The sequence below is a fragment of the Gallinula chloropus genome, assembly GCF_964237585.1.
Source record: "Gallinula chloropus genome assembly, chromosome: 6".
Lineage (NCBI taxonomy): Eukaryota > Metazoa > Chordata > Aves > Gruiformes > Rallidae > Gallinula > Gallinula chloropus.
This window is the reverse complement of record NC_140091.1, coordinates 22,580,724-22,598,030: the sequence shown is the minus strand read 5'-3', so window position 1 is coordinate 22,598,030 and position 17,307 is coordinate 22,580,724. Positions and strand designations below refer to the sequence as shown.

At 47.1% G+C, this 17,307-nt stretch overlaps 1 protein-coding gene across 1 annotated transcript in view; it reads right to left on the bottom strand.

The window, feature by feature from the left end:
- PLA2G4A (phospholipase A2 group IVA) overlaps nucleotides 1–14,051 on the bottom strand; it is a gene marked incomplete at both ends in the record, with an annotated part of 76,166 nt that extends 62,115 nt beyond the window's left edge. Inside the window, 2 exons of the mRNA XM_084265962.1 lie at nucleotides 4,368–4,449; nucleotides 14,019–14,051. Coding sequence (XP_084122088.1) covers nucleotides 4,368–4,449; nucleotides 14,019–14,051 — 115 coding nt within the window. The remainder of the gene's footprint in view (nucleotides 1–4,367; nucleotides 4,450–14,018) is intronic.
- Between the last annotated feature and the right edge of the window lie 3,256 nt (nucleotides 14,052–17,307).

The following is a 17,307-nucleotide window of genomic DNA, read 5'->3' as shown; positions in this document are numbered from 1 at the left end:
GAAAGCTAAGCAATTAAGGTAATTAGACGCTCACCAAAACTATGCAGATTGAAATACTCCATTTTATTGGGTTTCCATGGCAGGTTTTGGGCAGAAGAGGGGCAGAGGCCTGCAGAGGTAGGTGCTGTGAAAAGATACCAGAAGCCACCCCCAAGTTGAGCTGGCTCCAGGATGGACCAGTTGCCAGCCAAAGCTGAGCCCAGCAGCAGCACTGGTGGTACCTCTCTGATAACCTGTTTAAGGAAGGGAGCAGCAACTCCGAGAGAGGAAGGAGAAGATGTGAGAGAAGCAGCTCTGCAGATGCTCAGCTATGTGAAGGAGGGGCAGGAGGTGCTCCAGCTGCTGGGTAGAGATCCACCCCATGTGAGGCAGGCTGCCCCCCTGCACCCTATAGAGGACTGCGGTGGAGGAGATCCACACTGAAGCCCATGGAGGGTCCCATGCCAGAGGAGGTGGATGTGCCCCAAAGGAAGTCACAGCCCCTGTAGCACCTGTGCAGGAGCAGAGTGCTGTCAGGAGTGGATCCCATGGGATGCCCACTGAAGCAGTCTACTCCTGAAGGACTGCAGCCCTGCCCTTGGGAAGCACCCATGCTGGAGAAGACCATGAAGGACTTTATGCTGTGGGAGGAAGCAGGGGAAAAGCACAAGGAAGGACTGGCAGAGACAACATGTTAGCAACTGACTGCAACCCCCATTGCTCATCCCCCTCCATCGCTTGGGGGGATGTAGATGAGTCAGGAGTGAAGCTGAGCTGGGGCAGAAGGGAGGTGTATGGAGGAAGGTGGGTTTAGTTTCACTTCTAACTGTCCTGCTCTGTCAAAATTAATTGGCAATAAATTAATTTCCTCAAATGAAGTCTGTTTTGCTGGTGATGGTAACAGGTGAGTTATCTCCTTGACTTTATCTTGACCCACAAGAGATTTTCACTGTATTTTCTCTCCCCATCATGTTGCTGGAGGGGGAGTGATAGTGGGGCTTAGCCAGTCAAGGTCAGCCCACCACACATCTGCTGCAGCTGCTCACCTCGTAAATCTTCCAGGCTGTAAAAAGACTTGGCCAGAAGCACTGAGCACAGCTCACAGAGCAGCAGTCACTAAAACAGAATTTAGGGTTTTCTAAAGGATGGTGCTGCACCCATTGGGTGTGGATAGGCCAGTATAGAGAATGTGAGAGGCACCCAGAAAGGGACACTGAGGTTAAAGCAAGGGAAGTCAAGGGAGGTAAGTACCCCTGTACCAAGGCAACAGTAAATGGGTGGGCAGCTGAAGAAAGAAGAGACTCAAGTGAGCTCCTGGGAAAGAAGGACTCTGCTTCAGAACTCTTTTACCCCTCCCAAACCTCCTGGGACAAGCATTCTTACACCAGCCTTCATCAGCATCCACACATGCACACATGTGTACAGAACAACAAACTGGGGTAAGCAGAACAACTTCCTTCACATGCAGAAAGCACGTGCACAGACAGCTCCTGTGAGGCAATTAGTGCCATCTTCATTTGGTTTGATGTGCTTTATCACCCAGAAAGAGCAGCAGCTACCACAGCTCATCCACTCCAACCCTGGTAGGAGCCAGGATCAGACTGGATTGCTTGTCTTTGCCAGATCACCCTGCAAAAACGTTAAAGCTTACAGAGACAGAGGGAAATAGCCAGATCAAATGAAACCAGAGGGCTGGAAGCTACCCTAGCTCCACTTTCTCTGCTGATCCAGCCACCCAGATCAGCCAGGACACCAAAAACACTTCTTGACTCAGCAGAGCCGTGTGTGAACTGTTCACCGAAAGAAACACGTTGCCCATGGTGGTTCCGACACAGCGGGCATCCCCTGCCCAGCTTTAAGGATGGTACAGCCATTCATGCTCCCCATCAGCAAGGAGCTCAAGAAGCCTTGAAGAACTTGCTTCAAACACTGTTCATCACCCCAGATACAGAGGAAGGCTAACCACACCAGAGAAGTCAGGCCCTCTATGTACCCACAGAGTTGGGCCACCACACACGCTGGATCTCTCACCTCAAACTCCTTGAGCAGAGGTAGACCTCAAAACCTCTTAAAACAATTAAAAATATCATACCACCACCAAAATTATAAGCACTTCCAAGTATTTCATAAACTTAGTTTTACTCAGATCTTTCACAGCTATTCCAGATGGCCTTAGAAAGACTGATATATGGGGAAAAAAAAAGCAAAACACTCTACAAAATCTCTCATGTTCCCTAGGACCACCATCACCACCATGATGTAAGGTTAATTCTCTTGCCCACAGAGCAGTCTACACAAACTAGAGCAGAGTAAAACAGAAGAAACCTAACAGAACAGTCATTATTTTGGTAGCATCCACCATGGGAGAGCAACACTGAGGTGCTCACTCCCATCACTGCGTCTCACATTATGTATCCCACCCTCCCTGGCAGTCATTCCTATCCTCCAGATCAGAAACCCAATTAAAAGTCCAGAAATTCCTTCCACAATTTACAGTTCTGGCAAATTAAACAAAAAACAAACTAGATACAGATATACAGCCTGACACTACCAACTGCAAAGACCCTCCACTGCTCACAGCTTCATAGATCTTTCTTAGGTAATTAAGATGATTAGTGGTTTGATCATGTAGCTTCCAGGCCCCAACACACCAAGCTTTGTATATATATGGGAACTACAAACACTTTTCATTTTCCCAAAACAAAACCAGAAGCAACAATCTGTTTTCACTCCAGGGTGGGGGGCGGGGGGGAGTGGAGGGGGGGGCAGGGATGTGCCAGGACTCCAAGAACAAGCTCCAGGCACCCAGAAGCTCAGCCAGAGATGCCCCAAGTGTGGGTGCCTCAGGCTATGGAGCTCTCCTGGCTGCCTCAGACAGGAAACCAAGCAGGTTTCAGTGGCTGTGAGTACAGTTCTGTCAGGTTTTATCAAACTGAGTTCTTCCTCAGGAGCTTTTGGGTTTGATGATTTGGCAAGATAAGAGTTTTATCTAGAAAAAAATTATATCAATTACATTAATACATAATATTTGGAATTTATACTACAAGACCATACTTGTCAGGGGGGAGGGTGGAAGAGGAAAGCACACACACACAAATTCACCAAAAAGTCCCAAGCCCCTGGTCTTGTGTCTTTCTTCACCCTTTACAAGCTTCCTTGAATATCATATCATGTGGTTCCCTTTCTTCCCTTCCCATGCTCCCCACTGTCTCACGGCAGAGATCTCTGCCCTTTAACCCCGCTCCTTACGCACACAAGCCTGTGGGTCCCTTGTTCATTCTCTACTGCATTTTTCCTGAGGCCTTGTTCTTCAAAGACCCTCTCAGAGGCCACCAGGATTTAACACCCTTCTGTGTCCTCCTTTTCCTCCAGCCCACAGCAGGCACTAAACGGACCCCAAATTCCTTCTTCCCTCCTGCAAGGGCTCCCCTCTCTACCCTCGTACTCGGGGCTCTTGAACACTCCCTTTCCAGCTGTCCCTCCCACTTATCCCCCAAGTTCAGTATCAGTGGTGGGCAGCAGTTAGGCTAAAAATCCGTTAACCCACTGAAGCAAGGCTGTGTGTCAGAGCAGCTGCTGGAGTTTGACCTGAAAGCAATTTCCAGGAACATGCTGGGTGAGAAACAGCCACAAGTCCAAGAAGACTGATGAGTGAGCAGGAGCGAGGTACCACACTCATCCTCCCAGCCCCAGCCTGCAAGTCTTGGGCTGTGCAACCCTCTACATGGAGCGCCAGGGAAAGGACAGCACAACCTGCCAGCAGAACATTGCCAAGGAAGCTGAGGCATTATTTTCTTTTAGATTCAACCAATATATTACCCTGTCCCTCTTTCCCCCTTAAGAGCAGACAAGTGTTTTCATGGCTCATTCTTCCTGGTGGTTTCCTGTGCAGCTACCAAGTGGGGAGGCTCAGAAGCCTCACAGAAAGGGGAAGTGCTGGTGTCTTAGCAGCCCTCCCTCTCCTGAGATCTGCTTATCCATTTTGGACTTTTTTTCAATTCTGACTGCATTGACTCAGTGGGCGCTTTCTTTTTAACTGTTCTCACCATCAAACCACAGCCTTTTGAAGATAAAGCGAATGAGAGTTTCGGGACACTCAGCAGCACTTCCAACTGAGCCAAAAACCGTAAGTGTAGGTGTTGCTTGCCCGTAGGCAAATTGTTTACAACTCACTCAGCTCTTTTTCATCAATGAAAAGGAGACGCGCGGGCAAATCTGCCTCCCGAGCTGGAGAGAGGGAGCTGTACAGAGCTCTGGCTTTAGTGAGCAAGTCAAAAAATACCAGCACCCACAAACAACTAGTGAACCCACCACAAGCTTGTGATCTCCTCCTGCCTACAGCAACAGCCTCACAGAAAGAGAAGCAAAATAGAAAGAGAAATACTCACGCATGTCCCCAATGGCTCCTTTCGTCACGTTTGTTGCTTTCCTTACTGTCACAGTGAATATGTGTGAGTACTGGTGCTCCACCTGGAAGTCAGAGAGGTAGAGATGATTAAGCTCCAGAACCAAAAAAACACCTGTCCAAAATAGGTTTCATTTTGTCCAAAAAACTGAGAGAGGTAAATCACCCAGTCAAAACGTAAGTGAAACTCATACTGGATAGAGCATCTTAAAGCTGAACCGCACACTGGAGCTTTACACAGAGGTCAGACCCTAGACTGGGGTTGCCTAATTTCCCTGCTGCCACACCTACTAATCTCAATGAATACTCCTCCTCTCTACAGAACCTGCTTTAAGGCATTTGTCAGTCAGGGGAACTCAGTGCAGTAAGGAAAAAATAAAAAAGGGGTGATCGTAGGGCGATGGATGCAAACCTTGCAGGGTATCTGTTCTGGAATGGATACACACATACTGCACACACAAGGGATGCAGGCAGCTATGCATGGGATATACCTGCTTAGTATATATGAATATTCAAAGGGCCAGTGTCCTTAAGACAAAGGAGGGAAGGTGAAAAACAAGCTATTAAAACATGCACAAGCAAATTTGACACAGCTTCTGGAGTTTCCTGTTTCCTGCAAAGCCCAAGCACACATCAGGAGCTGCCTTTCCAAGAGCAGCTCTGTCCTGAACAAACTAGGGAAGCAGAGAAAGGTGTGACATTAAGAAACAAAACTTAAAAACCTTCCTGAAAAGAGGTCAGTGAATCTATTGTTACCTTATCTACAAAGCCTAAGCGTGACCAAGCCCACTGACTACCATCAGGAGAATCACCACTGCACACTGCAAGGCAGACATCAGTCTCCACAGCAACTCTGTACAGAGCCTGGTGGTGGTTTATGTATCTGGACCAGGTGTCTGGACCGGCCAGTCTTAGGACCCCCCCCCAGGCTGAGTGCCCACAGTGCCCTGTCACTGACTTACACACAGCTACAACCCGGAGGGTGCCAGCTCTCTCCCCTGCAAGAGAAACTTGGGGACTGGGAGGGGACCGCCTCACATCTGAGCTATACCCCCAGGGAGCAGCAGGTCCAATCTGCCTGGGTCTTGGGGCTCAAGCTTCTCTAACGAAAGCGCACACCTTGGGCATGGGACCGCGGGTAACACAAGCACACACCGCTACCTCAGGGTTCCATGTCTAAAACCAAAACAGCAATACCCGCTGCCTTTCCTAACCACTCCTTAACTTTGAGAAACACATTCAAACACACACTGCTTGCAGTCACAGAATCACAGAATCGTAGGGGCTGGAAGGGAGCTCCAGAGCTCATCAGGTCCAACCCCCCTGCCAAAGCAGGGTCCCTAGGACAGGTCACACAGGGAGGTGTCCAGATGGGGCTGGAATGTCTCCAGAGAAGGAGACTCCACACCCCCCTGGGCAGCCTATAGGGCTGAACTACGATCTGTAGTTTTAGGGCCAGAACTACTATCCCTATGTTAGAAGCTTTCACAACACAGTCAGAAGGAAAAGGGGGAAATACCAGAATGAGGAAATTCATAGACATTTCTTTGAAGTGAGAGACAACCCCCTTGACACGGTACATGGGATACGCGTGTTCTGGCTGTGCCTGGTGCTTTCTTGCTATGTTTTCATCTGGATACTTCTCTTTTTTTAAAAAAACCCTTTTTTAGAGGAAGAGATAAGCCAATAAAACCCTTCATCCCACACGCAGTTTTCAGCACATGCCTCCAATTAAGCCACTACACCTGCTAGACTTTAGAAGGCCCTTCAGGTGGTTTTCATTCTTATTTCAGAGGCAGCTGTTTCAGCCAAGCCTCGCTGGTACCTACCTACACCACGGTCACACCCAGAGACTAGAACCAAGCTGAATCTCTCAAATACAGTCAGACCAAAAATAAAAGGGTAAGTTTCTTATAGGTTTATAGTTTTCTCAAAAAAAAAAAGAAAAGCAAAAGCTAAAAAGACTCTTCTAAGATAGCACCAGTGGCCTGTGTAATGTCACAGCTACATCAGGAGACATAAAAAACACTACAAATGACACCAGCACAAATTCCACCACAAGCCTGTAGTCTGGAGGCATGCAAAGGCACAGGCACAGAATGCCCACAGTGATACCCAGGGCGTGACGTCACCCAGACACTGGCTGACCCAGGCACGAAATGCCCACAGCGATACCCAGGGTGTGACATCACCCAGACACTGGCTGACCCAGGCACGAAATGCCCACAGCGATACCCAGGGTGTGACATCACCCAGACACTGGCTGACCCAGGCACTGTTGCATCTTTATTACGGCTGTAACCACCCACATGTTGTGCTGACTGCTGGAGGCTTGTTCCATGCCTCTCTGCCCAGCAGTAAGTTTCAACACTAATTTTTCCCCTGTTAGCCGTAGGAGTTGTCTGGTTCAAAGCACAAGTCACCAGGCAGGGGAAAGCTGGGGCACCATAAACTCTCCCCTTACAAGTGGCAATCTGAAATTGCCAACCACTGCACAAACAGAATCCAGGCTCTACTCAAGTCTCCAACCAGGGCTGTTACCTCACCTCAAAAGCATCAAACCCAACTGCAAGGATTTCGGGGTGAGAACTCGAAGCTGTTAAGGAGCAACACCTATTTAACAGCCTGCCTGATGCTGACTTGGTGAAATCCATCGCTTTTTGTATCGCAGCTTCCAAGAGGGATGAATGGGTGGCACATCCCTCCGAACAAACTTCTGCCTCTGTCACACAGAATAAAGATGTCCAGAGTTTTCCTCCCCAGGAGGGTAAAGCAGGGATTTTAGCAGGGGTCTGGAATAGCTGGTACTCCTGTGAAGACAGCCGTGCTCTGCTGTTTACCATGCTTCAAGGATTTTTACAAGCTGTGAATCCACAACCGACACCCTCTGCTGTCCCATGCGCTCAGCTGGCTTCTCGCCCCAAAGCAGTGTTATCAGCCTGTGCCACCTTCACACACATGTCAAGCTGCTGAAGTGTGGGTTTCACAACACCACAGAGCTTGTTCACACAGACTGATGCAGCTCCTTTGTCACGTACAACCTTGTAATTAAGAGAAACAGCCCAAAGTACAAACACACCACCCTTCTCCTTATTCTTAGCTGTTAAGAAAGAGCCTGTCCTCCCTAGAGACCACAAATCAGAGATCTCAGCATTTGGCAACAAAGAGGAGGATGGAGTTGTAATTACAAGGCCATGGGTGTGCTGGATGGAGCTTTCAGCTGCTATGAGGAACTCACATGCAACTCTGGTGCCCCAGCATCCTGGCTGTAAAATGGGGGTACTATAAAACGCTTCCTGACAAAAAGCACTTCAGCAAAGTCATTTTCTTGCCTCTCATGAAACTCATATGCCCAAATAAAATACCTACCACCAAAGCAAGCCAAAGTAACACTTAAAAGTGTATTGTCCTCACAGCAGTACAGAGACCATCACTGCTTTCTCTCACAACTGGGTTGCTGCTGTGAGAACTACTTGTTACCCACTTCAGCATCCACTATGATTCTATGACTCAGTGGCAAACCCCAGTGTTCCTGCTGCTATTCTGCCAAGGAAGGTCAATCTGGTTTGAGCTCTGGTATGCCCCCAAAATGAACCTGAGTACCCAGAGCTCTGGCAAAGCAGGAAAACCATTATCTTCTTTCCCCACACCTCACCCAAAACAACACACCGAGGCTTAGGGAGTTATTAGCATTTAGTCATAAGCACATGCTGGTAAGAAATCTGCAACAGAATGGTGCTAAAATAAACAACCTCAGTTTTTGTAAAAATGAAAATACACAGAGATATACAGGAAGCTCAAAGCCTAGATCTTTTCTTACCCCAAAATAAATGTTGTTCACGTAATTTAAGTACAATGGGAAATTAAGGCAATTTTCCACTTAATCCCCTTAGAAACACGATCCCAAGAGGACAAAATGTCATATTCAGAGTCAACACAACTTTCAGAAGCGTTTTTGATTAGGTTTTTTTGAGAGACTGAGTTCTAAAAAAGTTAGATGCCTTCTGAAAATACCCTAAGAAATGCATTGACTCTAAATACCTGTAGAAACTTAGTCCTTGCTGGTCCAGATGACTAAGCTGCATTTTCTGAAGTGACTTATCTACATTGCAAGTCTTGATAAAAATCTGTACATTGCCAACTCCTCAATTACTTCTGAAAAAGAAACGACGATATATAAATCACTGAAACGTTGCAACACTGAGTGGAGCAACTTCTGCATAACTTGAAAAATTCATAGCCAGGGAAAAAAATCTCAGCAGCTCACAATTAACTCAAAAACTACATCATAGAATCATAGAATCACAGGCTGATCTGGGTTGGAAGGGACCCCAAGGATCACAGAGCTCCAACTCCCCTGCCACAGGCAGGGCCACCAACCTCCAGGCCTGGATCTACACAAGGTTGCCCAGGGCCCCAGCCAACCTGGCCTTGAACACCCACCCCCTCTCTGGGCAGCCCCTTCCAGCCCCTCACCACTCTCTCTGGAAAGAACTTCCCCCTAAGATCTCATCTAACCCTTCCCTCCTTCAGCTTCACTCCATCCCCCTTCTCCTGCCAGTCTCTGCCCTTTGAACAAGCTGATTCCCCTCCTGTTTCTCTGCTCCCTTCAGGGACGGGAAGGCTGCAATGAGGTCCCCCCACAGCCTTCTCTTCTCCAGGCTGAACAAGCCCAGCTCCCTCAGCCTCTCTTTGTAGGGGAGGTGCTCCAGCCCTCTGATCATCTTTGTGGCCTCCTCTGATCCCTCTCCACCAGTCCCACATCTTTCTTGTGTTGGGCTGCCCAGCTCTGGACACAGGACTCCAGCTGGGGCCTCGGGAGGGCAGAGCAGAGAGGGACAATCCCCTCCCTGTCCCTGCTGCCACCCCTCTTCTGATGGAGCCCAGGATCCTATTGCCCTTCCTATCTGCAAGAGCAGACTGCTGGCTCATGTTAAGTTTCTCATCCCAGAACCCCCAGGTCCTTCTCAGCAGGGCTGCTCTCCAGGAGCTCTTCTCCCAGTCTCTAAATATGTCTGGGTTCCACCGGCCCAAGTGCAACACCTGACACTTGGCAGTGTTGAACCTCATTAGGTTCACCCAGGCCCACCTTTCCAGCCTGTCGAGATCCCTCTGGATGGCTTCCTTTCCTTCTATCCTATCATCCAAAACAACCTAGCTTCACACATGTGCTTGACCTGGTTTTGGCAGAGATAGAGCTCATTTTCTTTCAGTCAGCTGGGTAGTGCTGTGCTTGGGCTTAGGATGAGAATAACTCTGGTAACACCCCCAGGTTTTACTTGTTGGGAACTTTTCAGCATCTCACACAGCCCTGCCAATGAGGAGCAGGGGGAAGCCCAAGGAGCTGGGAAGGGACATGTCCAGGACAGCTCACTCCAGTGACCAAAGGAATGTTCCATACTACATATATATACATACATATATATATATATATATATAAATATATACAAAATGTGCCCTGTATATAACACTGGGGGTGGGGAGAGCAGGTGGTGGTGTAGCTCAGGAACTAGCTCAGTATCAGCTTTAGCTAGTGAGCAACTGTGCTGTGCATCATTTTTTTTTATTCTTTTATCATCACCACTCTCTTGCTTTTTCTGTCCTATCGAACTGTCTTCATCTCAACCCAGAAGTTTTTGTTTGTTTTTTTGGTTGGGTTTTTTTTTTTTTATTCTCTCCCCATCCCACTGGAGACAGGGGGAGCACAGAAACAGATGGCTGTGTGGTTGGTTTAGCTGCCAGCCAGGTTAACCATGACTGTGTGTCACTTCACTTCTTTCTCCATACAGTTAGAGAAGGGGGAGAGAGGAGAAAAAAAAAAAAAGAAAAAGAAGAAACCCACAACAACATGCACTCTCTGAACATGGTTTTTCTGAACAATCACAAAATCACAGGGGTTGGAAGGCAGCTCCAGAGATTATCAGGACCAACCCCCCGCCAAAGCAGGGTCCCTAGGACAGGTTGCACAGGGTTGCATCCAGATGGGGCTGGAATATCTCCAGAGAAGGAGACTCCACACCCCCCTGGGCAGCCTGTCCCAGGGCTCCTTCACCCTGACTGGGAAGAAGTTCTTCCCATATTGGTGCGGAACTCCCTGTGCTCCAACTTGAGGCCATCACCCCTTGTCCTGTCCCCACAGACACTGAGAAGAGGCTGACCACATCCCCCTGTGTCCCACCCTTCAGATATTGATAAACACTGATCAGATCCCCTCCCAGGCTTCTTTTCTCCAGGCTGAACAGCCCCAGGTCACTCAGCCTCTCCTCATAGAGGGGGATGCTCCAGGCCCTTAATCACCTTCGTAGCCTCTGCTGGACTCTCTCCAGGAGATCCTTGGCTTTTTTATACCAGGGAGCCCAGAACTGGACACAATACTCCAGGTGGGGCCTGCCCAGGGCAGAGCAGAGGGGGAGGATCACCTCCTTTTGACCTGCTGGCCATGCTCCTTTTGATGCACCCCAGAATCCCACTGGCCCTCTTAGCAAATATCTGGCTTAACTGTAATACTGCCTGAAGGAGCAGCATGGGCTCTACAAAAACCTGCTACTGAAGAAAACAGGCAGACATGTTCATTTGTCCAACCTACTCGTCAGCTCCAGTGTCCTTAAGGAAGTAACACTAATAAATGCTTATTATGCAATCAGTGTGTACCTGGGCTTCCTGAGGGGTATTTTGTGTTTATCTCCTGATTGAGGTGCGTTTTGTGACTCAGCATTCTGGGATATGGAAAGTACTGTGTTGGGGGTATGCAAATCCCCTGCTTCCCCAGTGAGGGCGGGAAGTTCCGAGGTAAAACCCGATTGTGTTACAGGAGGCCTCAGCCTGGCGTTCTGCTTCCCAGCCCCGTGGTGGGAAGGTAACCTTGTTATGTGTGGACGAATGGAGAGATATGTAAAACAGAGGAAATCAGATAATTAGGGAAATTTTACTGGGGGAGAGGGGAAAGAAGTCAAAAGTGGGAGAGGAATGAAGGAAGAGTTTGAGCTGTGGTGTGTGAACAGCACATATTAAACCATAGTTGCCCAGGAGACTTGGAAAACCTTGTGGTTGAACCAGTAGGGAGGGAATACTGTACCTTATGTCCATTCAGTGTCTGTGGGGACAGGACAAGGGGCGATGGCCTCAAGTTGGAGCACGGGGAGTTCTGCACCAATCTGCAGAAGAACTTCTTCCCAGTGAGGGTGAGGGAGCCCTGGGACAGCCTGCCCAGCGGGGTATGGAGTCTCCTTCTCTGGAGATACTCCAGAGCCATCTGGACACCAACCTGTGCGACCTGTCCTGGGGACCCTGCTTTGGCAGGGAGTTTGGACCTGATGAGCTCTGGAGGTCCCTTCCAACCCCTATGATTCTGTGATTTGTGCATACACACACACACAAAAAATTTTCTCTCAAAGTGATTCTCCCCACTGTTGTAACATTCATTGCCCATATCAAGGTAATTGAGGATGTATCACATTTTAATTCTTTATTCTGTCTGTATCTGCAGCAGCTTTGTGAATGTCTAATTCCCCAGAGCCCTTCATAAAATGAGGGGGGAAAAAAAAGAAAAAGAGATCAGACAACACATAATAGTTAACAGAATTGGAAACCACAGAATTCCTCTGAGTCTTTTCATGCCAGATATCATTAAAATGTCCAGATTTTTGCATTGGTTTGAGCCTGCTGCCCTTGACTGTTCTAAATTTTACTGAAATTTATCCTGCAATCTCAATTTTGGAATTAAGAAACCTCAAAGTTTCTGAAATGGAAATCCATTCACTTTTCAAGCAATTACAGGGTCAGCTCTTGCATTAAAAACAGGAGGGGAATCAACTTTTTAAAAAGGTAGATAATGGCAGGACAAGGGGGGAATGGATTGAAGCTGAAGGAGGGAAGGGTTACATTAGATATTAGGAAAATTTTTTACAGAGAGAGTGGTGAGGGGCTGGAACAGGCTGCCCAGAGAGGTGGTGGTGGTGGTCAAGGCCAGGGGCAACCTTGTGTAGATCCAGGCCTGGAGGCTGGTGACCCTGTCTGTGGCAGGGTGGTTGGAACTCTGTGATCCTTGGGGTCCATTCCAACTGAGATCATTCTATGATTCTATGATTAACAGTGTTCCTTCATGCCTTGGCAGCATCCCAACAGCTAGAGAACTGTAACTCTGAAAACTTTTAAGGCTGCTCTTTGTTCATGACGATCTATACGGACTGGTATTAGAAAAGATCATGTATATGAATGATTCCATGAACTGTGTGTCTCATAGACTTCCTCCACAGAGGTACAGATCAAACCAAGCATTCCATCCAGGAGAGGGTACCAATGCAAGGAAGGAGGACACTGCTGGCTTGTTTTACCACCGTTAAACACAGACATCAACCCCAAACTTGCCTTTACTGTGGCGTTCGCAGCACTACAGAGCGAGTACAAGTTTGACATCTGCTGGCTGCAGACGTGGCGTAAGCGGCGTGATGGCGTGGGGCAGAAACCACAGAGGTGATAAGAGATCATTTCAAGGAAGCATACGTTGTATTTTTAGCACTCAGTGTTATCACAAGTGTATGGTAACTCTTTGAGTACAGTCACTTTTCCTGCTGTGAGATTCTGTGACTGGTGTGAAAGTGCTTGATATGAGCATCAAGATTTCAGACTGAGTTAGGAATTGCAGCTCCAGTGTTTACTTTGGAAAGTCACGCAAGCAGAGAGATGAAAATGAACCTCACAGCCAAAATCCAGCATTCAATAAGCTACTGAGCCACTCCACGGCATTGCCATGCAAAGGGCAGTTCTGCTCCCATTTCCGTTCCCCTCCATCCTTGCTCCAACTTCTCTACTTACAGAGGCTGAGCTCACCTGGTTATTTTACCCTTCCCTGGAGTCAGTTCTGACACCACAGAACTCATCTTCTGCACTGACTTGCTTTTCTGCCTATTCAGCAAGGTCGGTGCCAATCACACAGATTTGATAGCAGGAATGTGGGAATAAGGAGCAGGGAAGGACGGAGCAGGAGCTTTTGGCAGCAGGGTGTTGTCGGGTGGCAGAGATCATCTGACTGACACCAAGAGCTTGCAGGTTACATTTAGAAGTTTCTCTTTGAATCATTGATACACACTAGCTTAAGATCAAAATACTGATACACACTAGCTTAAGATCTAACTATCCAAACCCTCCAACTTACCCCTCTATCCATACTGATGAAAAGAAAAAATACAGTTATTTGGTAACTAGAATTGTTCAAAGAACAGAAAACAATAATACCATAAAAGAGAAAGTTCGACACATGATGCTACTTTTGTAGACAACAGTTCAATTTGACAACCAGTGTTTGGAAAAACTTGCATGAAATAGTCAATTACAAGCACTCTGATGAAACACTTTGACCAGGCGAGTCCTTCCGAACAATACACTACGACATCAGACCCAGGAGGTTGTTAGGAGCCCAGATTCCATGAGCAACTACACTCAATTTGAATTTTCCAAACTGCATTCAAATAATTTTTTGAAGAAATCTGCTCTAACCACACTCACCAAAGCTCTAAGGAATTAATGATAACTCTAATGCTGTGTGCTTATTCACAGTAGCTTCTAACAGGATACATTGTAGGTGGTGGTATTTGTTATACAAGGCACTATACCTGGATAGTTCAAAGCTACTTACCACAATGTGTTGATAAGGATCTATGACAGACATTTCTGCCTCAATTTGTATTCAACACAACTGTCAAATGGCTCTCAATTCCACACAGAAGGGGGTTTCCCAGCTTTTCAGAGCAGAGTTCAGTGTGACAGCTCCTTTAACTATTAAATGAATAAAAATAAAAGAATAATTAAAATTCCTTTTAAATAATATTTTGTAACTGAGCAAATTAGTTCTTCCACTTCAGGTCAGTTCCCACAATAAATCTGTTTACTAAGAACGTCATTTCATATAAGCTATGGAGGTACAGATATTTACCTGCTTGAAGTAGAGAAATTCCTTCCTTGCACTTATTTCCTCCACTTCAGGGTAAGAGCATGAACCAAATATCTTGAATTCCAGTCATCCAAGTGTTCCTAGCAGTCCTAAAGATAAAGAGAAGAATAGAGCAGTTATTTTTATCTATTGCATACATTCAAATGTATATGCCTCCATGCATTACAATCCTCATTTAAAGTAAGTAAAGGAAGTCAGTGTTTAGTTAACAGCCTTTCTACTGCAGTGACAAACTCATGGGACAAGTTCCCATGCTTCTATATTAAGATGCTCACGTGGTCAGGACAGAGATGACATTCCTCTTTGTATCCTCTGCCCACACAAGGTGAGGGATGAGGGTACGTCCCCCACTCACCCAGGGACATGACTTAGAGCTGCGAAGCCGGTTGGAAAGCACCAGCACAGAAGTCAGCACCCAGCCCCAGAGAGCCCTTCCCAGTACGGGTCTGTCTGTTTGTCCCTTTTCACGCAGCTTTTCGTGCCACCAACACTCTGAAAGCTTTATCCACAAACGCCAAGTTCCCAAAGTCCCACCCAACAGAATCTGCTCTGCAGCAAGAGCCCAGCAGCAGCTCATTTAACTACAAACCAGCAGCAATAGTGCCCTCTGTAAACCGGGGAAAGGTATTCCAACTGAAGTCCTGGGTACCCTCCCTGGCCAGCCCTGTTGTCTAGAGATTCCCAAGGGGCCTTGATGGGCAAGCTGCAGGCAGGGTTTCAACAGGTCCTTCAGAGACCACTGCTTTCCAAATGCTTCGTGAAGGTTTCTGCTGAAATCAGGGGCCACCAAAGGCCTCAAACTTCAGGACTGTTTCCAGCCATCAAAGTAAAACATATTCAGAGCTTATTCCTCGCTGTGACTCTAAAAAACCCCAAACAAACAAACCCAGGATTTCTCAGATTCAGCTGGACCACGGTCAGACCTGAAGTAGAAGCTTCAGAGTGAAGAGAAAAAAAGCTCCACGTGGGGCTTGGTCTCAGGGAAATGATTCCTGATCCTCAATTTTGAAAGGGCAGAATAAGCCCTGAAGAACAATGATTTATGTCACTCCCAAAACCCTTCCTCTTGAGCAACTATGTGCAGGCATTTCCATAAAAATGTCATTTTGTTAAGATAACCAGAACGTTATGATATCCCTTCTTTAATCTTCTCAGCCCTAACAATAGCTTCAGGCTTCAAATTACCCTGGTTCTGTTTATCTTTTTTTTATCTAGGGAAGCCTGAATAAGAAAGACTTCAACACACACTCAGTTCATAGCTTTCATTCAAGGAAGTTCAATGCCAACAAGAACCAGCTGTCTTTAGCACAGACAGCAAGTGGCTTTTCAGACTCAGAGGGAAGTCTCTAGCACACAAATCCACCACTATTTCTCCTACAGCAATAATAAGGCTAAGAAATCTTAAATAAATAATAAGCAAAGACGTGTCAAAATCCTATCAGCAAAATTCAGCAGCAGCATAAGCAGGCAGACCAGAGGGAAGTAATGTGTGTATATACATACTGTATGGATGGTTTGTTATACTCAAGTTCACTTTACCTTGGATCCTACTTCGAGCAGGCCACTGGAGAGCCTTATTGTACAAGCCCTGCCATGTCTTTGAAGAACTGCTGCAAACCTCAAAGGCCATCAAGGAAAAGGGAACAGTGAGGGATGTCTGATCACTGTGATGAAGTGGAAATCTCTAAGTCAGAAAACAGAAAACACACTGTTTCCCCTACAAGTTACTACACTGGCTTTGTAAGTGGGCTGCCCAGGGAGGGGGCTGAGTCACCATCCCTGGATGTGTTTAAAAAAAGGGTAGATGAGGTGTTCGGGGATATGGTTTAGCTTCGGATGGGAATGGTTGGACTTGATGATCTTAAAGGTCTTTTCCAACCTGGTGATTCCGTGATACACGAAACTGAGCTGAGGACACCACTCCGACTGTGGAAAGAAGACGACAGATCAGGCCCAGGAGCAGAAGCCTGCTCAGAGTTATCTGACTAGCGCCTGAGAGGCAGAGTTCCAGGTCTCCAGATCATCACTCAACCAGTCGACTGGCTTAGACATGACATCATCCCCTCTTCTCCTACAACCCCCCGCCTCATTTCAACATCTGCAGGAAACACGTTTGTGATCCAGCAAACAACAGTCTCTTTGGCTACGGAGCCATAATGAATCCCTGAGCGCCAACTGTCCTCCATGTTGAATGAGGCAAGGGCCATGCAGACAGATAGATATGTGATCACGTAATCCACAACTGTGTCACACACACATGTGGGCTGAAGATATATGGGCAGAGCCTCTGAACAGGGGAAAAAAGGCCAGGGAGCAAGTAGGCCCTGACACGAGCGGCCAAAGCCTAGTACCTTGGTTTGCTGTACAGCATCACAGACCTCAGCCCCCATTGTGCCGGGATTATTTCAACTTGGACCTTCCCGCTTTCTGGTTTAATCACAGTCTTTCTGGATGTGCTAAACAGAGGCAGGTACCCAAAGACAGGCCTTTCACACCCATGAGTGGGCCTGAGGCACTGGCAGACAGACATCCGTGCCAGAAGCCAACAGGACATCTGAAGCGGCAGCAGACATCCGTTTGAATGACTTGAACGCTTAATGCCTTTACAGCGGATTTAATCCAAATCAGAGTTACTTGACCCTAACAAAATTACACCTCACCCTCTGCAGTGGAGCTTGGGTTGAGCATGCTAATATATCTAAAATATAATCTGTCTAAAATCTCAGGGTGGCAGAGGAGCCAGAGGACAGCACTATCAGGAGCCAGTTATTACACTCACCGAGAGCCACAAATAAAGTCTTGAAGAATATTTTCTGGAAACATCTGCTGTAAATAGAGCTGTGATACCAAAATTACCTCACTTAACGCTGCCACTATATGGTGTCTGTCCCACAAAAACCCCATGAATAATGAAGGACAGCACCACAAGCGCATACAAAGAACTGAACTCCAGCTGAAGCTGCTGGCAGGCCCA